The sequence below is a fragment of the Parasteatoda tepidariorum genome, chromosome 1 (genome assembly GCF_043381705.1).
Source record: "Parasteatoda tepidariorum isolate YZ-2023 chromosome 1, CAS_Ptep_4.0, whole genome shotgun sequence".
NCBI classification, from domain to species: Eukaryota; Metazoa; Arthropoda; class Arachnida; order Araneae; family Theridiidae; genus Parasteatoda; species Parasteatoda tepidariorum.
In genome coordinates, this window is record NC_092204.1 from 38,850,909 (window position 1) to 38,876,663 (window position 25,755).

Sequence of the window (25,755 nt, forward strand, 5' to 3'; positions counted from 1 at the left end):
TATTTGTTTAATTAGGTTTAATAATATCTACGTGTCAGATAAAAAAAAAATTGGATGACTTGATGTTTAGAAAAAACACACTAAAGACTTCAAACTAGACTCTATTCCACCAATGCTGTAGTGACCAACGGTGGTGGGGTTGAGTTTTGCGATTTAAATGTTCTAATTTCTGTGCTTTTTCAAAGCTAGTTACACACACTAGCTAGTTTTACTAGTTAATTCCACAAAGCTTTCTTTAAGAACTATGTTTAATGCAGTTTTGAGTATCATATAGTTTCCTAATTTAAAATTTCTTAATCTCTTTGAAAATCAAGACTGAAACTAACATACTTCCTTTCCCCATGACTATCCACGAAAGCAGGCGAACAGTTGTCGAGGTTAAAACTAATTTAAATAATTTTTTTAACAAAAAGCATAAACTTGTTACAACAAATTATATAGATATACATTAATTTCGTTTACGAATACTTGTAAATGTGTTTTACTAACAAGGAATATAAGGATAATTAATTAATAACGAATAAATTTTAACGAAGTGGCGCATTACAATGTATTTATTGGCCATTAAGGCAAAGGGTGCGATTGTTCTTTTTCTTCCGGTGGCACCATCTACGACCAAGAATTCGACTTCTGCTACACCTGTTTATAGGGCTGACCCAGTAATACATTCATCCACAGATCGTAATTTTGACCTGAACCAGAGAATGAACAATCTCTAATTCAGTACCCCCAAAGATTATGATTTGTTAAGGGAACATGGGGGACTTTGTGACCCGACAAATATCAATACAGTATGCAAATTAAAGTAACCAGTATTGATATAGACATTCAAATTTACCTTATTCACTTCAGAGTTTGCCATTAAAATTATTTGTTAAGAAATTTTCATCACTAAATTCTCTCAAAGCTAAAGTTAATTCTTAAATGGGAAGATAAAATTAATCCAATCGAAATCCATTGCTGATGAAGAAAGTTATTAGCACTTATATATCGAATTACTCCAAATGCTTTTTAGACAATATTAAGAGAAAATATATTTTTACTATTTCAATCTGTGGTAACTCAAACTTCCAATTAGGCAAATTATTTTATTAATTCTCTCAGATTCAAGCTATCGCAAATTACTATAAATAGTTTAAAATAATTTATAGTTCCACATTTTAAAAAAATTAAGTACAAGACATTTCATAACAATCATAAATACTGTCGAATCTGTACTTAGTGTAAAATAATTTATAGTTCCACATTTTGAGAAAATAAAGCACTAGACATTTAATAACAATCATAAGTTCTTAACTATTGACCCAGTACTTAGTTCAGGTAAACTGGTCGCTCTTTCGTTATTCAAAGAAGAAACTTCAGAGAACTTTTTATATGAATTGCTCAAGCTTCATGACACTTGAAAAAGTTTAAAAAAAAATTTTTTTTAAGTGAAAATGATATGGATTTATTAGTTTCCCTTAATTTGATCAATTTCAGTCCTATTATGATGCGTTAAAAATATTCTAAATGAAGAACTAATTCTTAATTTAATATATCATTCAATTTACTAATACAAGTTTTGCACATCATGATGAAAAAAATGTATAAAAGCATTTCAAATCATATAAAATGTAGAAAAGTATTGCAAGTCTACTTTAACAAGAATATTTGGAAATTAAAAAAAAAACTTAAGTAGGCATAAATGCTAAAAATTTCAATAAAAACATTTTTATTAAGCTCTTAAAAATACAAAGAATGTCAACATGAATAATGTACTAAATGATAAATAAGTACACTTTATAAAAATTATTTAAAAAGTGATGCATTTAAAACAGTCATAATGCATCAATTGATCTAAGTGACAATAAAAATGTCATACAGTTTTCAAATTTTTGAGACAGATATAAAAGGTAAAAAATTCATCCCAAACACTATCCCCACAAAATATTTAATATAGATGTTTTATCTACGATAATTTACATTAAAAAAAAGTAAATACTACAGATACAACTTATTCTATGTACGACACATTTATATTTACATTTATTTCAGTGTGTAAACTTTATAAGAAACTATCACAGATTGATATCATATAGATCAGGTATACAAAAACGAAATATTTAGTACCAAACTTAATCAAAATAATAGACTTTTTAAAAACATAAGGTGCTTACTGGCACCATTAATGAAGACATTTTAACTAACATTTCATTTGCAATAAATTCTAATTAAAGAATTCAACTTATAAGAAAACTTTTAATTAAAAAGTGAGGAAACTTTCTTCAATTACATGGAACTTTAAAATGAAAGAATAAAAAAAAACAATACTGAAGCTAATACATTTTGAGTTGTCGTAAAAGAAAAACAGTAACAAACGATAAAAGTGAAAAACAATTTTTAAATTTACAAGTACCCCTAAAACTTTTAATAACAGTACAATTTATGTTGTTATATTATGTCATTTCAGTGAACGTACAAATTCATAACGTTAGGAACAGATCAGATAGATGAGAAAAGTGTTCCAGATGTGTTTGCAATTCAAAGTAAAATTAAATTGTTTATAAAAAAAAGAAAAATTTAAGAATCAGATCATTTGAAAGCTTGAATATTTATCTTTTCAACCAAACAGTTTTTAATACTTATTCTTATATGAATTACTTAATTTTGATGAAAGTGAGAATTCATGATTTTTATAAAGGGAGATTTAATTTCCTGATTATTTTTAGCCTTTAATAGTCAATATAAAATTAAGCAATATTTTTTATTGATTAAATATTACCGAGTAAACTTAAGAGCTTTTTGATAAAGATTTTTTTATAGTTATTAAGCAACAATTTAAAGCAGTCTTTTTGCAGATCTAAAAATGTTTTTCAGATCTAAAAAATATCACACAACAGGTGTTTCATACATATTTGATTTAATTAAATAACATAGCAGTCATAATAATTTTAAATCAAATTTAATAAACCAAAAACTGAATATAAAATTATAATTTTTTTCATTTTTTTAGGTAAAACTTGTGTTGTAAGTGTAAAAGTTGGCGCATATATGTAACATTCAATATACTTAAGTATTAAAAGTACACAATATAACTTTTTAGAAAAATTAAAAAGTTCTATACTAGTTAGTTAAGGGTTATATTAAGTATCTAGTTAATAAATAAAGCTCTCTAGTTCATGAATTATTTCATATTTGAATTACAGAGACATCTGAAGAGCATGTAAATGAAGTTTTGAACAGTACTGTAAAAGTCAAAAAGTAGGAACTAAATTTGGCTGATTAGTCAATACCTTGTTTAAAAAAAATCTAAATTCAAAAGAAATAAAATAAGGTTTGACACAAAAAAAAATTGTAAATATGCACTAACTAGATATAAATGTACATATTTTTTTTTTTTTTGACTCAAACATAAGCTTAGTTTGATATATGAAGGAGAGCTATATATATTCATTATGTTCTTTGAATTTTAATTACAAAGCAATAGAGTTGAATCAGTATTCACGGTAAAAAAATTATCCCTCAATCAAGAAGTATAATAAAAATAAAAATACTATTTATTTACATTTAATAAATACATTTGTAACAATTGCTCTTAGTTATAATAGAATTTAGAACAAAAATATATTTATTAAATTTACAAAATAAAAATAATTTCATTAAATATAACAATGTCATCATTTTACTTCTTGCCCAACTTCTTGCTTAGAATTAACAGTTTTCTTCGTGCTTTCAATATATTGTGTCCATTCAACATACCAAAATGTAAAAGTACCCATAACAGCAAATATTATAAGAATCAACAGTTGGAAAGGGAGAATTAACTTTGTTGAATAAAAGAAGGCAATGGCAGCAGCAATTGACTGAAAAAAAAATACAATTATTAGGTCCTAATTTAGAGAAAGGGAACAAATTTATATTTTATTATCAGCAAATATTAGCTGCAACAAAATTGAAAAACAAAACTTTTCCTCCACAAATTTTTAAAAGTATTGGTAAAGATTTCAAATTCGGAAAATTGAATTAAATATTATGGATTTTAAAAACTTACATTTTGTTTTATTCAAAAAACATTTCTTAATAATTGTTAAGAAAGAAAAATATGAAAGATAAATCTACTGTTTAAAATTTTTTTTTTTAAAGATTGTAAAAAGTACGACCTTTTAATATGGGGTAAAATAACTGCCATTTAGAGTTAAATCTTATTTCAACTTGCTTCTAACTGATTAACGATATCTTTATGATTTGGCTAAAATGTTATTTTGCCAAAAATTATTCAAAATGTAATGTTTTTTTTTATAATTTTATTTTACGCACAATAACAATTTGATGTACAGTGAGACCTCACTTGAACGGACACTCTTCGGAGTGATAAAATTGTCCGCTTACAAGTGTTGTCCGCATACAGGAAGAGTACACTAATAACGAAGTTTAATCTAGATGTCTAGCCACAGAGAAAGGAGTATTTTTTTCATATTTACACAGACATTCAAGTTAGTCATAAGATACCGAATAGTCACTTTTAGTCCTTTGTCACTTCCCCAGACTGTTTGGTTATTAGATTTCCTCACCTCCATCTTCCTATCACTTGATAGGAAACATGGTAATATCTCCTTGAAAGTAAACTTCCCAGGATGCACAGAAAAAAAAGAAAGCAACAATGCATACATGCAAGGCAGGAGAATCTATGGAGTTATCACATTCTCAATTGATTATCTGTCAAATGTCTAAATAAATATTTCATTTATATGAACACATCAATGACAAGAATTCTGTTCGGTGAAATTGAGAGCATTTAAGGCATCATATCAGCTTGTAGGCTCGCATAACCGAAATGGTCCAGAGGAAAAGATGCCACTGTCTAAAATATTTCACGAGAAGTATCATTTTCTCTCCTTTCTACGCAAAAATAAAGGAAGATGAAAGGAGAATGATTGAGTTTTTAGTTGTGAAATAGCATAATTTTGGTTGTGGATAAGGTAAGAGAATTACATGTTTTAAAAATGGTGGAAAGTTGTGTATTTTCCCCCTTTGAATTTAAAGCAGAATTGTTTCTTTTTTAAATCTAGAAAAATTGGAGTCCGGTTCTTAGAAATAAAAAATGACGTTTCAGGGCATAAATAACTGCCTGTGTCTGGTTAGGGGAGTGTCCGTTTTATGGAGAAAGCACATAACATTTTATTCATAGAAGGTTCGTGCTGAATTAAAAATATGTCTGTAATGAGAGGCGTCCGCTTTGTAAGAGTGTTCACAACGAAAGGTTTCACTTTTAATTACTTGATTAAAAACTTCATACACTTCAAAAATATACAAATTGGAAATAACAATCAACAAGTCTCAAAAATATTTTCCCATTTTCAAGACTTATCAGACTGGAATGGGAAGAAAGAAAAGTGATTTGAAATAAAAAAAAATTGCCAATGAAAAATGAAAAGATAAAGATGTGAAACAAAACTAGATAAACCACAGTAGCCAAAAGGGGCAAATCAAGGTAAAATGCATTTTCATGGGCTATGAAGAAGTGCTGAGGATGTTGTTAACAAGGGAATCACCATTATTATGAATAAAACAAGACTCCAGGGTATCAAGATGAGCTGATGGGACGAGGGTGGAAATAATTTTTTTTACAGCTCATCTTGCATTTCAGTCACCTCAGCTGATCTTGATACCCTGGAATCTTTTTTTATTCATATGAATACTGATTCCCTTATTAACGACATTAGTTCCTCAGTGCCACTACATAAAATGTGGAAATTCATTTTATTGTGATTACTACTGTGGTTTTCCTAGTTTTGTTTCTCACCTTTATTTTTCCATTTTTTGCTGGCAACTTTACATTTTATATTTCAAATCACTTTTTTTCCCTCCTCATTCACTCCAGGCAAGACATGAAAATAGGTGTCAATTTTTATAGCCTTGAAAAATGTTGACTGTTACTTTCACTTGGGATTATTTATTTGATGTTTAAAAATTTCCATAGAATTTACCTGGAAAAATTTGAATAGTGCAAAGGCTGGAGCACTGTCTTCAGAATACACTGATCCCAAAATGGAATATATCTAAAAATTAAGAAAATTTTTATTAGAATACTTAAAATTGAAAATATACATATTTTTGATATATTTTAACTAATTAAAACTGGACATTTTAACTTCAATTACAGAAGAAATTAGTGGCAGAATACAAGTAAATTGAAAGCAGAGTACTTAAAATTCTGTTTAGGATATTTTAAATAAAATGTACAAAATTTTTCACCCATATTAATTATTCAAATATATTTTTTAAAAATATATTAGTAATCAGATATGTCCTAATCAAGAATGAAATTCGTGCAAAAATTTAGAAATCCGGAAAATTTTTGATCATTAAATAAAAAAATTCTATCTTTTTCAATTTAACCAATGTATATCTTTTGTCTAGTTCTAATATTTTTAGATATAGTACCTGGAATTTAAGGATATATAGCATCCATTGAGTGACACAGTTGAAACTTTTAAGCTTAAAGTTGAACATATATATCAATATATGCATTGTTAAAAATTAGTAACATATTAAATTAAGATGCATTAAATTTAATCTCATGCATTTAAATGGAAAAGTTTCTAATTTTTCCAGTTTTTCTTTCTTTTTTTAACACAAGTTAAATCATTAGGTATAACTCACATTTTTTAGCCACCTCTCTTTTCTTTATAACACCACTATTTATTTATTTATTTATTTTTTGAGAGAGAGAGAGAGTTTCACCTTTCCTTTCTATAATTAGGATATGTTTTGATAATGGCTATATTTCAATGTGTTTTGATAATACCATTCCAGAAGAATTAAATACCACATTTGATTTCTTAGATAACCAGTACAGTTCCTTCAACTTGTAAAAATGTAGAACATAGGAAATTTTAGATGAATTAATGAGGCATTTAAAATTTAGATAATTAATTACTCAATGCTTCAATTTACCTATGCTTGAATTAATAAAATTACACTTTATTATACGTAATTTTTTGAACATTCCCCTACATTTTATTTTACAAAGGGGACAAATGAACAACTGATAATATATGTCTCCCTTTTAGCAGAAAATAATATTGTTTAAGTACCTTATAAATGAAAATAAATTTCTTATGAACCTTTCAAAACTAGATTATATTAAGAGCAAAAATATTTTTTACCTGAGTATTGTAGCACGCATCTCCAAATCCTAAACCAAAAGCACAGATCATTGCCAATGCAACACTAAAATAAATGTATTTTCAAAATTAATAAATTGAAGGCAATACATATGCTATTGTATTTTATTGAAAATAGCTTCATCTCTAATACATTATTTTTTGAAGTTATAGAATAAAATTTTTTTTTATTATTAAAAAATCATTAACAACTAATGAGAGAATCCATTTAGTAGTTTAAAGTGGAGTTTATATTAACTAATTAAAAATATACTTTGGGACTGAATAAACTATAATGAAACTGAATTAAAATTTTATTATTTCTGAAAAAAGTTTGATTTTTATTTTGCTTTACTTACTTATTATTGAAAATACTAGAAAATTTGTTCACATCTCAGTTTATTGCCATGCTAAAATTTTTTACTTTGATTAATACAACTCCTAAATCTAATTTCTACTTTGTAACTTATTATAACTAAAATAATAATAAAAAAAATAAAGAGGGAGAGAAGATAAAAGAATTACCTCCTTGTAAGTTAGGTTAAGTTATCCTCATAATTTATCTAGGTTCATCTAGATTTACTTATGACATTCTGAACATGCTACGTATCATCAACAAATGAAAATATTTTGCACTTATTTTGTTTCAATGTATTTACTTTTAAACAAGTATTGATCAGTTTCAATAAGTTTCTTCAATAAGTTTGTTTACAAATGTTGTACATAAAGGTTTACTAGCATGGTTTTTGGATCATCACTAAGGATGAATCTCTGACTCTTGCCATGGGTGTAACTGCTCCAGTAGGATATTAACTTTAAAAACCAAAACAATTTTTTGCTAAATGCGACTAAACATTTAAGAAATGAAAGATCAAAATTTATTCAAAAATTATATTTCTTGCAAATAAATTTGGTCTCTAAGTTCAAATTTTTTACCTTCTTTGCCTTTGTAACAATGTGACAGGCAGTAAACATTACTCTTTTTAATTTCACAGAAGTTAAGGAGTATCTGTAGCTCATTACAGTTTCTCTTAGTTTTTCTCTTGTTTTTGTTTGCTATACACCCTTTTGTACTTGTTTGTAAATTGATTAAATTTCAAAAATAGAGCTAAATTGTCTCTATTTTAAGCTTTACTATTATAATTGCTTGGAGAGGAGAATTTAGATATGTTTTCCAAATTGTCTTGTGAAGGATCTCGTAACAATGTAAGTGTTAGTCATTACATAAATACTTAAATACTTAATAAATACTTAAATCCCATTTAACTTCTAAAAAAAAATTTAAAAAAAAACTTTAGTCTAATTAATTTTTAAATAAAGAAAATAAATTGGAAATAATATGNTATTTAAATACTACTACTTACTTTTTCCAACAAACACAGCTAAAACATTTTTTTGTTAAAAGGAAGAAAATCAAAATATTTCTTACTTGAATCTACACATTGAAAATATTTCTTACTAAAACTGAAGTATGATAAATGACAGAAGAAAAATCATCGCATTTTCCGGGAAGAATTTATTAAACTGAATAATTTTTGTTGCAGTACACAACTAAGTGTTTTTCCAAATTTTAAAGGGTGAATTGATGTCGTCTGTCATCAAAGATCATTTTGAAAGCAGAAAATGACCTCTCCACGTCAACCGATGTTATTGGACAAAACTTGTACAATTTTGTACTCATTGGTTTTACTTTCTCTGGAAGTTCAGTTCCGTTTCCATTAAGAAAATCATTTATCTTCTTCACTGCTGCAAAACCCGGATTTTTGTTTTGAACGAAACACCATTTTTCTTTTACTTTCTTCCCAACTGAGTTTGGGAGAGCATTGATGCACTGTTGAATTTTTTCAATTTCGGATATGGCCTCAGCCAGGGGTAGACCTCGTGTTTCGAGCTTTGTTATTGCTCCACTTAAGAAAGAAAAGTGAGTGTCAATTATGGCCAAGTCGTTCTGCAAAGAGATATCCTGTAGTAATTCTTTTGAGACATAAACTAAAGAAGCACAGAAACTGTCAATTGCATCTACAACTGACTTTATTGCATCAAAATTATTAGCGTAAATACGTGCAGCTTCAATCCATGTACTCCACCTAGTTATCACAGGCTGTGGAGGTAAGGGCAAATCAGGATACATTTCTTTATACAATTTTATGCGCTGAGGTGCCTTGAGAGAAACTTTCTTGATACTAGAAATTAAATCATTCACAGAGGAGAATACTTCTCGAGCAGTCTCAGCCAGTTTGTGAACAGCATGAGCCAAACATGTAATATGAAGCATTCTGGGATAAAAAATTTCCAGTGCTGCTGCAGATTTGACCATATACGGAGCGGCATCACTGACAAAAATCAAAACATCTTCAGAACCATCTCTATCAGGCCATAATAATCTGATAGAATCATTGACAAACCTTGCTATGGTTGAATGAGTGACTTTTTCAAGGGCTTTGCTTGCTAGAAGATGTGGTCGAGTAGGAATATTATCCATTTTTCCACAAATAAAATTAGCAATATAGCAACCGCACTTATCTGTCGTCTCATCGACTTCAATACATATAGGGCCATCTCCAATATCTCGTCGAATATCATCCAGTACTTCGTTACATATCGGTTGAAGGTAGTTCCTTCTTAAAGTCGATTCATCGGGAATGATCTGATTGGTACAATATTTTTTTAAAAACTGTCTTAAGTTTGGATTATTTAACTTTTTTAAAGGAATATTGCTGCTTACTAAGGCTTTACATAAATCACTAGAAAAATCACTTTCCTTTTTAGCTGCTTGAACAGGAATAGTTAATAAACTTTGAACAAATCCTTTTGTATTCTACTTTTTCTTCGCGGAGTGAGCATTAGTCTTTATATGTTGATCGATTTGGTACTTTTTTTCACAGGAAATGTGCTTTTGACAAATCACACAAAATACTATTTCCCCATCGGTCGTAAAGTCCTTCCCATAGTCCGAAATTCATATCTTCATTAAATTTGATTTAGTCGACTTAATTTTTGGCATATTATAAAATTCAGCAGTCAAAAATCACGTTCGAAGCTTCACTAACTACGTATTCAACTGATGGATGTCGAAAGTATCTATCAAACGGATGGACTATCGAAATATGTTAGAATAGCAGCTCTCTCCGAAAATGTATTCACTCCACCTTTTAACTAATCAATCACAGGAAAGGGAGGTCATTTTCTACCTACCACAGAAGCCTTATTTTTCCCACACAGATTGACAATTATTTATTCCAGGAAAAGACATCCCTTCATAGAATATCTGACCATCCCTTTCTGAGGTTTCTATGACGAATGTCTGTTTGGGTGGGCCCTTTGTACCCCCCTTTCCGACACACACCTCATTTCTACATCNATGGCCAAGTCCTTCTGCAAAGAGATATCCTGTAGTAATTCTTTTGTGACATAAACTGAAGAAGCACAGGAACTGTCAATTGCATCTACAACTGACTTTATTGCATCAAAATTATTAGCGTAAAAACGTGCAGCTTCAATCCATGTACCCCACCTAGTTATCACAGGCTGTGGAGGTAAGGGCAAATCAGGATACATTTCTTTATACAATTTTATGCGCACAGGTGCCTTGAGAAAAACTTTCTTGATACTAGAAATTAAATCATTCACAGAGGAGAATACTTCTCGAACAGTCTCAGCCAGTCTGTGAACAGCATGAGCCAAACATGTAATATGAAGCATTCTGGGATAAAAAATTTCCAGTGCTGCTGCAGATTTGACCATATACGGAGCGGCATCACTGACAAAAATCAAAACATCTTCAGAACCATCTCTATCAGGCCATAATAATCTGATAGAATCATTGACAAACCTTGCTATGGTTGAATGATTGACTTTTTCAAGGGCTTTGCTTGCTAGAAGAAGTGGTCGAGTAGGAATATTATCCATTTTTCCACAAATAAAATTAGCAATATAGTGACCGCACTTATCTGTCATCTCATCGACTTCAATCCATGTAGGGCCATCTCCAATATCTCGTCGAATATCTTCCAGTACTTCGTTATATATCGGTTGAAGGTAGTTCGTTCTTAAAGTCGATTCATCGGGAATGATCTGATTGGTACAATACTTTTTTGAAAACTGTCTTAAGTTTGGATTATTTAACTTTTTTAAAGGAATATTGCTGCTTACTAAGGCTTTGCATAAATCACTAGAAAAATCACTTTCCTTTTTAGCTGCTTGAGCAGGAATAGTTAATAAACTTTGAACAAATCCTTTTGTATTCTGCTTTTTCTTCGCGGAGTGAGCATTAGTCTTAATATGTTGATCGATTTGATACTTTTTTTCACAGGAAATGTGTTTTTGACAAATCACACAAAATAGTATTTCCCCATCGGTCGTAAAGTCCTTCCCATAGTCCGAAATCCATGTCTTCATTAAATTTGATTTAGTCAACTTAATTTTTGGCATATTATAAAATTCAGCAGTCAAAAATCACGTTCGAAGCTTCACTAACTATGTATTCAACTAATGGATGTCGAAACTATCTATCTATCGGATGGACTATCGAAATATGTTAGAATAGCAGCTCTCTCCGAAAATGTATTCACTCCACCTTTTAACTAATCAATCACAGGAAAGGGAGGTCATTTTCTACCTACCACAGAAGCCTTATTTTTCCCACACAGATTGACAATTATTTATTCCAGGAAAAGACATCCCTTCATAGAATATCTGACCATCCCTTTCTGAGGTTTCCATGACAAATGTCTGTTTGGGTGGGCCCTTTGTACCCCCCTTCCCGACACACACCTCATTTCTACATCTTTTTCACGTGATTGCAATCACCCAGCAACATCAATCCAGCTGACCCTTTCAGGTGATAAAGAACGAGAAAACAAAATTTAAAGCGTTCCTTATGCTAACATAAAAAGAATAGTGATATGGTTTTAGGAGGGAAAAGCCATAAAATGCTGAAAATATGCATTTATAAGAACAAATATACCTTTTTATGCATTTATATGCACAAATGGCAAAAAGTGCTAAAAATATGCAATTGCATATGCACGTATGCAATTGCATATTATCCGCTGTCTAGTCATTACATAAATACTTAAATCCCATTTAACTTCTAAAAAAAAATTTTAAAAAAAACTTTAGTCTAATTAATTTTTAAATAAAGAAAATAAATTGGAAATAATATGATGCAACGTTTTTGATTAAATATTAGTACAATAATTCTTAAGTGTTTACTTTGTATAATTTAGCTGTTAGTCATAATGTAACTTGTTATAAAATAGCGGTAATTTACAAGCGCAACCTCTGTTCTGAAATTTACTCCTCTATTTGAAATTTAATTTCTCAAAAGAATAGAGAATTTTTTTGGGGGGCAACACTGGCTGGTCCATTCTAGTTTTTAAGCAAATTCTTCAGATCCAGTGTCCTCAAGTTTCCCAGCTTATTCAATCATTATAAAAATTCCCTAAATCGGAAAATCTTTACCTAAAACATTCAGGGAGGATAAAATTTTTAGATTGTTTTAAAGATGAAGAATGATTCTAGAACAAATTGGTATTTACATATTTTAATAAATATATACCAAAATTAAAATTTGCTGATTTTTAATAGTTCTTTAAAATTGGCTTAAAATACCCAGACCATCCAATCGAAAAAACAACAAAAAAAGTATGCATAATTATCATAAATAAGCTCAAAATATTCTCACCTGCTGGGAATAATAGTAGGTTGAATAACCGGTGAATCCAAGAAAGGTGATTTTGCAGGCAGATTAATGTATATGGCAAAAAACGTTAAGACATGAACTATGAAACCTAACAGAATAACTGGATCCCTGCCAAATTTATTGGTTTTCTTTCCAAGAATACCAAAGAGAGCACCTCCTATAATTTAGTGTCAGAATTAAAGTAAGGATTACAGTAAAAGAAAAGGTGATTTTAAAAGACCCATCAAGAAAATATATATGCATTGCAATAAGAACCATGTCTTAACACTCTAGTATTTTAATTTAAAACATAATTTTTGTTTTGATGATAATGAATTAATTTGGGGACATATTTTTAGGTTTTTACTTGCTTTTTTCTCATTTATTTGGCAATACGATTAATCATGAAAAACATAGAAATAAATGAAAGACATTGATATATTTTTTCTTGACTTCGGGATATTTATATAAGTTAAATAAATTTTTATCAATGAGTAGATAATTCAGTCGGATTGAGAATATATATATACTGTACATATATATGGAGAGGAAAAAATAAAAAGATTTCTTAGATTAAAAATAAAAAGATTTCTTAGAATTTCTTAGAAAAGATCATTAAAATACAGNAAGTTAAATAAATTTTTATCAATGAGTAGATAATTCAGTCGGATTGAGAATATATATATACTGTACATATATATGGAGAGGAAAAAATAAAAAGATTTCTTAGAAGAGAAGAAAAGATCATTAAAATACAGAAATCTCAAAAAAATATTTAAACATTTCAAAAAGCTGGAAAACAAAATAAGGAAAAGATATAATCTCGTCATCAGCTCACACGATTATATAAACAGAAAAAAGTACTTTCTAATATTGTATCAATATAGCCAAAGCAAAATCTATCAATACAATAGTGTGAAGAGCATAAAAAAAAAATGAAACGAAAATAGAACAAATTAAGCAAAAAATGCAAAATAAAACATATCAAACCAAAAATAAAAATACATGAAACAGAAAATGTGTGATACAAAGCAAGTAGTGAATTCATATTTACTTCCACTTACCGGTACCTTTCAAAAATGACTTAAAATATTTTTGTACCAAGTTTGCCAAATACTTGCTTTATATATTACATTTCCTGTTTTTTTTGAATTTTTGCTAAATATGTTGTATTTTGCATAATTTGTTTAATTTTTGTTTGTTGTTATATGATTAATAAACTAAATGGTTAAAGAAACATTAAAAAATGCGATATTTTAATTATAAATTTTTGATAGACAGACATTTGATAGCTAACCTATCAGGTTTTTGCAAATGATAAAAAATAGTATTAACATCAGTTTTTACCAGATACTAAAACTAAAAAAATTAGTTATAACTCCTCTCTAAAGCAAATCGATTCTAGAAAAGGGAAATAAATTGAGTGCAATAATTAATAAATATTTATAGGTAAACAAACTATTTAGCTCAGAAACTTTTAAGCCTGACAATTTGATGATTAAAATGAGGATCCATTACCCTCATAATATATTTATTTCTACTAATTTAATCTTTTTAAAGGGCGATGAGCACTTAAAGCGTTTGAATCATGCATGCATGAAAGCACTCTAAATTACACAGCACTACAAACCTATGATTTCCCCAATTCCAATGCAAATTCCTGAAATTCCAACAAATTTTTTGGCATCAGCACCAAGTTGATTAGTGAATCCAACAGCAGTACCATACACTCCGCTAAAGAATGACAGCTCAAAACCTAAAATAAAATTAATTTAAATATAATTAAAATTAATTAATTTATTATTTAGTTATTAATAATACTAATTTAATTAATTATTTAATTATAATTTATTTAATTAATTACTTAATTATAATTTATTTAATTAATTATTTAACTGTAATTTATTTAATTAATTATTTAATTGATAATGTATTTAATTTATTATAATAAATCAAAAAATCTCATTCTAACACTCAATTTTAAATTAATTTAATTTTCTTCTCTGATACAAAGAGCAAATTTTAATCAGCATTATCAAATCATCTTTTTCATTGATTCTAATATTTTTGTCAGTTTTTATAAACAAAAATATAATTCTTAATGAAAACTGATTTTTAGAGTTTATAGAGAGTGCAATGTTTATAAGTAGTAATTTAAAATTACCTTTCTTTAACTTCAAAGAATTAAATTTATTTAAAATTTTCCAGTGCTCTGATGCAGAGTAAAGTTGCACAGAATTTTCACTTTTACATACTGCTTTCTCAAGGATTAACAAATATCATAATTAGAAAATGAATAAAACATTAGAGGAAATAATAATGTCAAAAATAAATGATGTTTCTAATTACCTGTATATAAAAATGTAATAGCAAGACACATCATTTCTTTTGTCTTTAAGAGACTGACAGCTTTTTCTGAAAAGAAATAATTAGACAGTTAATAAAACAGTTAAATAAAAGCAAAATACTAATTCAAATTAGATATAAATTTTTTCAATAGTATAAGTTAAAAAATCTTTACTGTGACAATATTTCCCAATAATAGTAACAGCACTTTTCTTTTCTATAAATGTACTTTATATAAAATTTAAGAAAATAAAATAAAATTGCTTTAGCACTCTTTTCGAGCAATAGTTAAGTATTTTTTCTATTAATAATTTCTGATAGTTGTTTCTTTCCATTTTTTTAATACATACATTATGTAATTTTATAATTCAGAGCTTAAAGGTGTAAAACTAGGAATAGTCAAGCACAGTAATATATTTACAACAATAAAAATTGCAATTAACGATGCAATCTTAGTAGCACTAGTAAATATAGCTTTTGATTCATGGCATAGTTAAACATTAACTTTAAATAACTGTTTTGGAGTATAAAAATACATATGTTTGTTTAGCAATAACTCATTAAATCACAATTTTCAAATAGAGAATGAAAAATTTTCTTTTTTCAAAACAAAAGATAAAGGGTATTTGCAAGTGTAATAAGTATCAAGGAAGGCAGTCTAATTTTTGAAGTCGTTATTAATACATATTAATTTAGTTCGAATAAAGATATTTAATACGTTTTTGAAGAATTTGAAAATTTAGTTTTTTTTTAATAGTTAAAAGAGCAAAAAACATCTTATTGAGAAGTAAATAATTAAAACTTTAATTGAATGCACTTTTAGTAATAGCAAATTAAATGTAATCTGTTAATTTCTAATTGTATTTTTTCTAATGAAACATTGAATTTTAATCCTGTCCTAAGAAAAAAATAACTCCCTTCTTGAATACATAATCAAATAAGCTAAGTTGGGAAAAGATTAAAACATATTCATACTTTAAATATATGTATATATTTTAAGGGAGTTAAAAAAATGATTACCAATCAAGAGTATTTTAATATAAGTTAAATTGCACTTACTTAATTCATCTATAGCACCTGCCGTTCCAGAAACTTCACTGAAAATGATATAAACTTTATTATCATAAATTGTATCAATCCTAACATAAAGTTACAAAGCTGCTAGTAAATAACAACCTATTTCAGATTATATTAATAATTAAAAACAAGTTCAAATTTAATACCATGATTAATAAAAATTTCTTACGTAATAAACTATAAAAATAAAAGTAAAAAACAGTAAACTCAGTGAAATTTCAAAATAAAATATTAGAAAATAAGATAAAAAATAATTCCACAACATAGCATTTTTCAAGAACAATTTTAGCACTTATGAAATTAAATTTCAAACTCCACTTCTACTTTCTTTTAAAAAAAAGACAAACTTTACTGCACAGTTTATAAACTATTAAAATTCATCATTTAACAAAAAATACAACAAAGCAAGGAAAGTTTTTAAATAAAATGAATTTTAAAACAATTTTGAGTCAGTGATTTCATAAAATGATGCAACTTTAAAATGATATCAGATTACTGTTTGGTAATTCAACAGCAAATAGCTTAATTTAGACTCCTTTCTGCATAGTGATAAAAAGTTAAAAACTAATTTCAAACTATATCAAATAATAAATCAAAGTTTGAATAAATTTGGAGTTTGCCTTAGAATAAATCACCCTAATTACCGCTGTAGTATAAAAAATCGTTGCAAAAGTAACCATGGTAAAAAAATTATGATAACTAAAGAGCTTACCTGTTTTGAATATTAATGGAAGAGCTTTTGTTATATCTTAGGAATAACAGCAGTGCCAATCCAATGAGTGAAACAACTAAAAGGACTCCAAACACTACATATCGAGTTTTTTCGTCAATTTCTTCTTTACCTTGAAATTTAAAATAAACAAATATGTTTCCAAATAATAAGCTGAAATAAAAAATAATAGAAAAAGAATTAGGTTCCAAAAAACTTGAGACAGTTTAAACTTTTAATTAAATACAGTAGAGCGCCAATTATCCGAACCCTTATTATCCGAACGTCCAATTATCCGAACTATGAATTCCGAATTCGCTCTTTTTTTTCCTTCTCTTCTTTAAGTTTAGAATTTTTTTAAACTTATCCACAATTTTTCTAAATTTAGAGGAATAGATAATATCCACTACATCTGAAGACCATATTTAATTTACAACCTTTTTCCGCAGTTTTCTTATAGTAGCCATACATACATGCATTGTTATACAGTTAAACCTACATACCCCTTTAGCCCTCTTCCACTGAAAATTATCATCAAAGAATGCGAGCTTCATTTTGACAATCTACAATTGTTGGAAAGCTGAATGTGTTTATGAATAGATAAGTGCTGAAATTCTACAATTGGGAGATGGGTAGTTGTCACTCATGGTTAATGAGTAGTGATTACATTGCTTGGAATCTTAAATCTTGGAATAAAATTCTTATCAGAAAAACAAACAAAACTGCAGTTTGTGAATTGGTAGATCTTTCGGGTGAAAAGATGCCAGGTTATACAGCAGAAGAAATAGAAGACTGGTGTCGAGACACTGAAAACGACTCAGGATTTCAAATTTTAAATGATCATGAAATTGTTTCTGAAATTTTGAATGAAAATTGGAACTCCTCAGATTAAGAGGAAGAAGTACATGATCAAGTTCAAGATAGTGAACCTTCTCATAAGAAGGATGCAATTCATTAGATATTGCAATGAATTGCCTAGAACGTCAAAATGATGTTGATCCAATTCAGTTGATTTATTTAAAAAGAATAGGGGATATGGCTGCACAAAAAAGAGCATGTTCTTTGAAACAAAAGTCTTTGCTGGATATCTTTTGCAATGGAAAATAAAGAAAAATGTGGTAAAATCAGTAATTGAGAAAAAAAATTATAAAAAAACCGAAATATGATAAAAATGATTCAAATTGAAAAAAAAAGTTTAAAAAATATATTTAAAAATTGAAAAAAAAGGACTTAAACTCGCCAGAGCTATTTTAGATAGTACTGCCAGTCCTAAGCCTAGAAAAAGTGTGAAGGGAGGTTAGCGCATAAATAATAATAATTTAAACTAGGTTTTAAACAACTTTCCAATTATCCGATCATTTCATTATCTGAACCACGTTCCGTCCCGAGCAGTTCGGATAATCGGCGCTCTACTGTATTTATAAACTAAATATTTTATGAGTCAAATGATAGAATAAAGATAATTACATGATCTTTTTTTATAATTATAAGATTTTAATACATTTTATAAAAACAGAATTAAACAGTAAATAATTATAAAGGTTCTATTTTTCTCAAAACTACACCTCCTACATAGCAAGCAACACCACTAGATCAGTTAGCAATAATCTTGATCTAATTGTGTAATTAACAGTTTCTCTTTTTTAAAATAACCAATGTATAAGGCTTATTTATTACACCATTTCCTAAAGAAACTGGGAAATGCATTCATCTAAACTTTTATTAAAATAACTATGTAAAATAAAGAAAAAATAAATGAATGAAGAAAAAATAAATTAAGAAAGGAAAAATAAAACAGAGTAAAAAAAAATAAATAGATAAATTATATTAGATTTTCATTATTTATGCCTAGGTAGCAGTTTTTGTTTCAGACAATAGAAAGTTAAATTCATACGCTAAGTGATTTAGAGAAAACTTAAATATATCATCATGGCATATATCTCTAAATTTCAAAAAATTTACTTAGCTCATATTTTCCTTATTAAAAGAAGTTCTTTTTTAAAATTAAACTTTGATTCAAACTGAGCTTAGATTTCAGGAAGTTTCCATGAACCTCAATAATAACAAATTTTAAAAAGATATATTTTTGCTTTAATTTTCCTATCTCACTTTTTTAAGATGTTCTATGACTAAGAAAGGGATTGAAGCAATTTTTGCAGTCATCTAAAGTCTGAATTTTCAATAAATGTTATCCCCATTCAAATTCCCTTTATCCAAAGAAGCAAAATAGGAAAAAACTACAAATTAATTGAAAAGGACAGTTAAGTACTTCAATAGATCATTTGAATAGTAATGTTAGATAGCTTTTCTTTGTAGATTCCAGAAATATCTCAGCTTCTTTAAAAAAAGAAATTTCTCTAAAGAACAGCATTTTTGCATACGTCTTGTTTTAGTTAGTACTTTCCATCAGGTAGAACTGAAGCAGATTTGTAAAGAAACCTAAGTTCAATAGTTATAATTCACAATGTCAAGACCTGAAACATAACTGTAACTTCATAATTAGGAAAAAAAATTTGGAACTTACAGAACAAAAAAAAAATTTTTTTTTAGAAAATAAAAATGATATAATATGAGGCTACAGCTAAATATTTCCGCAATTTCCATTAAAAGTAGAAAAAAAAACCTAAGAGAATAAGACTATTTCAGTAGAATTGTTTGAAATTTAATTTTCAAAAATGAAATGGAACTAAAATAAATAGTCGTATTTTTGTAACTAATTATAGTTTAAAAATATTTTTAAAAAAAAGATGAAATCTTTAAATCTGTCGCTCGAGAATGGATAAAATACAGAGTTTAAGGGCATCTCAGTTGGAACTGGCTACACTCTTTCCAACTTAAAATTACAACCTACATACAGGTGAACCAAATCAAACATTAAAGAAAGAAATCAGAAGAAAGGTCACATAAAACACAAATACCTCAAGTATTCATTGACAAAATTTTTCTGAAGGATTTTTTTGCATGTTTATTGTTCAAAATTACTTAAAAAACTTTACATAATGAAGCAGTGGTGTGCAAAAGTGTGTGGATGCTTGGGGCAAAATTCTTGAATAGATGCCTCTGTAAAGAGGAATGTAATAATGTAATCAGGTGAGGGGTAGAGAAAAAAAATTAACTTAATTAAAAGTAAAAAAAAAAAAATTCAATGGAGTGATATATAAAGATCTAAATCTATATTTGCAATTCATTTTTATGCAAATGTATGCTGAATTTAGTTTATGATAAAAAATTTATTAATTCTCATTAAATATTTAAATTTTTTTTGGATGTAAAATTTAAATACATTTACCCAAGACTTCATTATTAAATTTGTATCAAAACCTTATTTTAATCTTCATAAAATATTAAATATTAAGCCAAATATCTACCTAATGAAGAATTTAAATTTATACTAAGTTATATTATTAGTTTTTGATCAAATGTTCCCTTTGGTTAGAGGCCTGAAAATGTTGAAATTTTTTCCTTTTCCTGCACGCTACTGTAACGAAGGGAAAACAAATTATTAAGCATCGAAACATTTTGGAGTTATTCATTGTTCACTATCAATTCTGTATTAAAAAAATTCTACACAAAATATAGTAGTATAAAAATATATTTAGTATAAAATAAAATAAAACTAACCTGCACTGTAGTAGTGCCCAAAATACACCACTATTTCTAGACATAGTTTCACTATCAGAGTTTATTGTCAAAAAATTTCCCTGGCCAGTCCAAAAAACTAAAAAGTGAAAGTATCATTAAATATAAAGTGAAACTTCTATTGTGAAGTGTTATCAGTATTGATACATTTTAAAAATTGAGAATACAAATAATTAGAAATAAAAAATATGAAATTTTTACTTCCAATGTTAATTTGCCTAATTATAAAACACTTAAGATCAAATGTGAAAATTCTTTTTTCCAAGCACTTTGATAAAAGTCAGAAAGTTCATAAACATCAAGATACAAACATTATTAACATAGCTCATTTCTTTGTTATGTAATTTTTGACATTTATAAGATTCCAGACATTAAAATGACAACTATAATAGAAATTCTGGTAATCAAAATAAAAAAAATTGTAATTCAGTCACTGTGTTTATCTAGATAAATGTAATTAATTCTAAATAGCTTTATGCATTGAAACTAACAGAACGCTGAAATTTAAAATTGAAGAAGGATGTTTGGTAACAAGGCTAACAATTTAACTTATTCAAAAATGCAAAAAAAAAAAAAAAAAAAAAAAAAAAAAAAAAAAAAAAAAAAAAAAAAAAAAAAAAAAAAAAAAAAAAAAAAAAAAAAAAAAAAAAATAAGTAAAAAAAGATTGGATATACTTACTAGATGCTCCAAAACCTATAATAACTGAAGCAAGGTACAAAATCCACGTTTGGGGAAAGAAAAAATTTCCAATGAAAAGACTGCAAATAAAAATATAAAACTTGAGTTCTATGATTTTTTTTAACTTGAAAAAAAAAATAATAAAAAAACAAAAATATAAGTAGCATAACACAGAAATCCCAATTTTCTTTTCTTAGATGGCTATCAAAATTTATTATAAGGCATACTAACATACATACATAAGGTAACTAAAACTGATAGTTTTTTAGTCAGGATTTGCATGTAACCTGGTGTTTTTAAAGTAAAGTTCATTGGTTAATAACTAGAAATTTAAATAATACAAGTTAAATTCTTAATTTGATCATTTTTAAAAAAGAAGCAACTTGCATTACAAGTTGAGAATGGCATAAAATATTAAATAGAAGAAGAGATGGATGGATAAGTACCAATTTTTTGGTATCAGTTACAAACTGATACAACTAAATATCAATTACAAAAACCTAATATTTAAGTATTAAATATGTCACAGTTCTTCCTAGGAAAAAAAAAAGGGAAGGGTGCTTCCTGACTGAATAGGGCACTTACATAATTTATCAAAATGTGTAATATAAATTATGTAAAAACTGAATTTGATCTTCAACAATTTAAATTATCCTCTTGTAAATTATATGTGCATATTTTAAAAAGTAATTCTCATTCATAATAAAATGAGAAAAAATGTATAGTTAATATTTTTTATTAAAAAATAATTAAAGGCATGCTAAAAGACAATCTCTGTGTATAAATTTTTTTTCTCCAAAAAAAGTAAACTAAAAAAAAATAAATTATTAATTGATGAACAACTTGAAAGCTTTTTTCTACAATTTAAACTGAAAATTATAAGAAAATGAACATTTAAAGGTGCATCTTTTTTTTAAAAAAAAGGTAATAAAAAAATAATTTTAAAATCACTTAAAAATTTCAGAGACAAAGCAAATATTTGTAACAGTAATCAGAATTAAACCTATAAACACAGAAACAAATTTTGAACATAGTACTATAACTCTTTTCTCTAAAAATATTTCAATTAAAAAACAAAACAAATTTGAAATTATCTTTGAATAAACAGTTTTCAATTGCATATATTAAAATGTTTTATTACACTTAAACAGTTTCAAAGATTTGATAAAATATGTGACTCCTTTATTTAGCAACTATTTTTCAATTTATTAAGACTGCATCTTGATGTGAAAATCTGATGAACAAATCAAATGTCATTTGGGGCATTTCATTTATTTACGTAGTGCATGCATATATATATATATATATACATATATATGCACAAAGTGAAACCCTCTGTTATGGACACTGTATATATATATATATATATGAATACATATAGGTTTTGCTGTATATATAATATACACACACACACTTCCGGAATAAAATTCCAACTAAAAAGCTTGAAATTTAAAATATTTAATGTTTTACCTGTAGCAGAATCCACCAATTAACATAGAAATCTTTGCACCAAGAATACTTATAATCGAAGGAGCAATCCAATTTGAAATGGCAAATACAGCATAAACTATGGCTAAACTGAAAAAAATTACAAATAGAATTAAAAAGTCTAATTAAGATCATTATATAGATAATAAGTTCTCTAGAAAGATTCCATATTTCAAAGAAAAAAAAAGTCATAACTATCACAAATTATAATTTTTCTATACAATATTCTACAATAATAGAAATTTAAAAAATCAAAATTTTATAAATTAGCTTTAACATGACTAAATATGCTTAAAATATTGTAAAATTAGAAGAATATCTAAAAAAAAATACAAAGGTACTTATTTTGTTAAACTTATTGTTGAGAAGGTTCCCACAGAACACTACCACTTTGAGACTCAACTGTAAATTAGTGAGCACTTCAAATGCATAAAGTAGTACACTTTTATTTAATCACTCTTTCAGTCTACTAAAATTTGGTTCTGTTGCATTTCTTTTGTTAATCAAATTAAAGAAAGACAACTCTTCCAAAAGATTTTATTTTCAGAGGCTTTTTTTCATAATTTAAATTATGAGAAAACATAATCATTTTAAAAGGCACACCAAAAACTTTATAAAATAATTTTACAAACTTAATTAGTATCTCATACCAAGTTAATAATACTTAAAATAAAACCATTATACCTGATATATCCATCTCCATCATAATTTGTATACTGTTTGTTCATACTTTTGATGACAATGTTCTACAAAAAAATTGCACAAGATTAGTTTATAATAAGATTGATTTAGGAACAACGAAGTCAATAAGCTAATTTCATTTCTTTTGTATTCTTTATATTCCTACTTATTATTACTTTTTAAACAATAAAGTTGAGATCTTTCAATAAATAACATAACATTAAGATATATTTGAATAAAACAGATTATTATTAATAAAAAAATTAAGCTTAGAATATGTTCTTCTAATTACATATCTAGATGGAAATCAATTAGGAATGTACCAGGTATTAGACAATAACTGGGTATGCGGCAAGACGTTCATAACCTGGAGCCGGTAAACGAATTCTACCAGATTTTAATCTCAAGAACTGGTAAATTTTACCCGGTATATAGTATTAATGGGTAATATTCCTTTATGTTCAACACAACCACATTAAGATATAGATGACAACTTTAGAATTATTTGCAAAAATAATTTTAGGTTCTTGAAAACCATACAGTTCACCAATTTTTTAATAAATTGAGACTGAAGTTTAGAAGTTGACTGACCCTTAGTTGTTTATCTGAGGAAACACTAATTATTGGTTAAAGGCAGGATAAAATTAGTCTCGTAACAATGGATGGATAACCATACATTTTGAGGACAGTTAGCAGCGATCCTCCAGTTCAGTTAAATAAGATAGGTATTGATTAGGATATATTTCTTAGAACTTTTAATTTTAACCAAAATTATCTTAGATCAACCAAAAATTTTTCATAAGATACTTCATTTATATCTGTCGTTGAACAGCCGACCCAACTTTGGGTTTAGGACAACTAATGCTCAACTAAGTAGACTTGTAATTTTGAACCAATCCAGAAAATAAGGAAACTCCTGGATCAGTATCCCCAGAGGTATTGATTTGTTATGGGAACATGGAGGACTTTGTGACTCGACAGATTTAATGTGCATCAGTCACCATTTATTACAAGGGGAGTCTTCGGCTGGCTGGGATTGAACCCACGAAATTTTGGACATGGGCCCAGTGCCCTACCAGCCAGGCTATCCCGGCCTACAAGCCACTTTATTTAGAAAAATCATTTTATCACAAAAAGAACTTTGCGAATGCAGATTAAAGCAAAATTGAAAAACTAATAAATTAATTGTTAACATAGCAAAAAATAGATTAACTTTTCAAACAATATTTTGCATATTGAATTTTTCTAATAAGAAAAAAAAATCATAAATCTTCATGTCATAAGAAAATAATTTCCACCATTGGCATAAAAAAGAATTTTAATTAATCGTTATTAAAATTTGCTACTATTTTCCATTCGTAACATATCATTGTGATTGCGAGTTTCATCAAATCAAAATTTTTTTCTAAAGAAAAACAAAAAATAGCTTCACATGACATCTTTGTTAAATTTGATCTGCATAGTAAGCAATCTGTTACTTAAAAGATAATATAATACGATGTATAAACTAATATAACATGTAACTTCAAAAATATATAAAATACACAAAAATTATGAATCATAACTCAATGCATTGTAAAACATTACTTATATAAAAACTATGCATTATAGAAAATCTGTATGAAGGAAAAGTATGACATTTAACTTAAAAAATTTGATATGCACTCAAGTTATGACCCAGATGCCGAAAAATATTATACATAAACTCTTATTTTATATCTTACCTCAATCATACCGCAGGTTTGAAAAGCAGTAAATACGAGCATAAAAGCAAATCCCATAATAAGAACATTGATAAACATTTTATCGAATATTTTCGCCATTCCGGATATTATATTTCTTGCTCAGAAACACCTCAAAAATATCAAAACGTGTAATTAAAGAAAGCAATATTAGAAGTTAAAACGATTGCGTGTCAATTATCAATTTTTGTTGTCAGAAGCCTGTGGCTAAACTTTCATAGTCACGGAAATATTTAACTAGGTTTAAAAAAGATAAAAAATTCAAAAACTTTTAGGTCAACTGATGTTTACTCGTTTAATCCTGGAAATGAAAGTGCAACAGAAGAAAACATAAGTCAAACTGTCACATTGACGTTGCCAATTTTAATAGTAATATCAAACCTAGCAGACGATACACTCAGTTTTAGGGCCATTCTTGCTTTATACGATTAACACACCTCCAATCATCCAAAAATTAGAATTTGATTGGTAAAGTGTATTTTCTGCTTAAAAACCAACCAATCAGGTTCGTCATTTCTCAGGTCTGTGCCGCGCAAAATGACTCATTTTTTCTTAAATAAATATAA

General features: G+C 27.4%; 1 protein-coding gene across 1 annotated transcript; it reads right to left on the minus strand.

The window, feature by feature from the left end:
- Positions 1-1,694: 1,694 nt before the first annotated feature.
- On the minus strand, positions 1,695-25,526 carry LOC107447012 (UNC93-like protein MFSD11). The gene is made up of 13 exons (XM_016061812.3): positions 25,172-25,526; positions 23,451-23,512; positions 22,749-22,856; positions 21,279-21,358; positions 20,582-20,678; positions 16,964-17,134; positions 16,234-16,271; positions 15,178-15,243; positions 14,459-14,584; positions 12,832-13,006; positions 7,149-7,212; positions 5,967-6,038; positions 1,695-3,842 (listed from the first exon to the last, which is right to left on the minus strand). The coding sequence occupies exons 1-13, from the start codon at positions 25,268-25,270 to the stop codon at positions 3,657-3,659; spliced, it is 1,344 nt and encodes a 447-aa protein (XP_015917298.1). The 5' UTR covers positions 25,271-25,526; the 3' UTR covers positions 1,695-3,656.
- Positions 25,527-25,755: the final 229 nt, after the last annotated feature.

Excerpts from the sequence above, each read along its gene's own strand:
- LOC107447012 (XM_016061812.3), bottom strand. The coding sequence starts at position 25,270 with ATGGCGAAAATATTCGATAAAATGTTTATCAATGTTCTTATTATGGGA. Across the intron at positions 23,513-25,171 it reads AAACCTGCGGTATGATTGAG|AACATTGTCATCAAAAGTAT; the intron begins GTAAGATATAAA and ends ATTTTTTTGTAG. Across the intron at positions 15,244-16,233 it reads AGGTGCTATAGATGAATTAA|AAAAAGCTGTCAGTCTCTTA; the intron begins GTAAGTGCAATT and ends ATTTCTTTTCAG.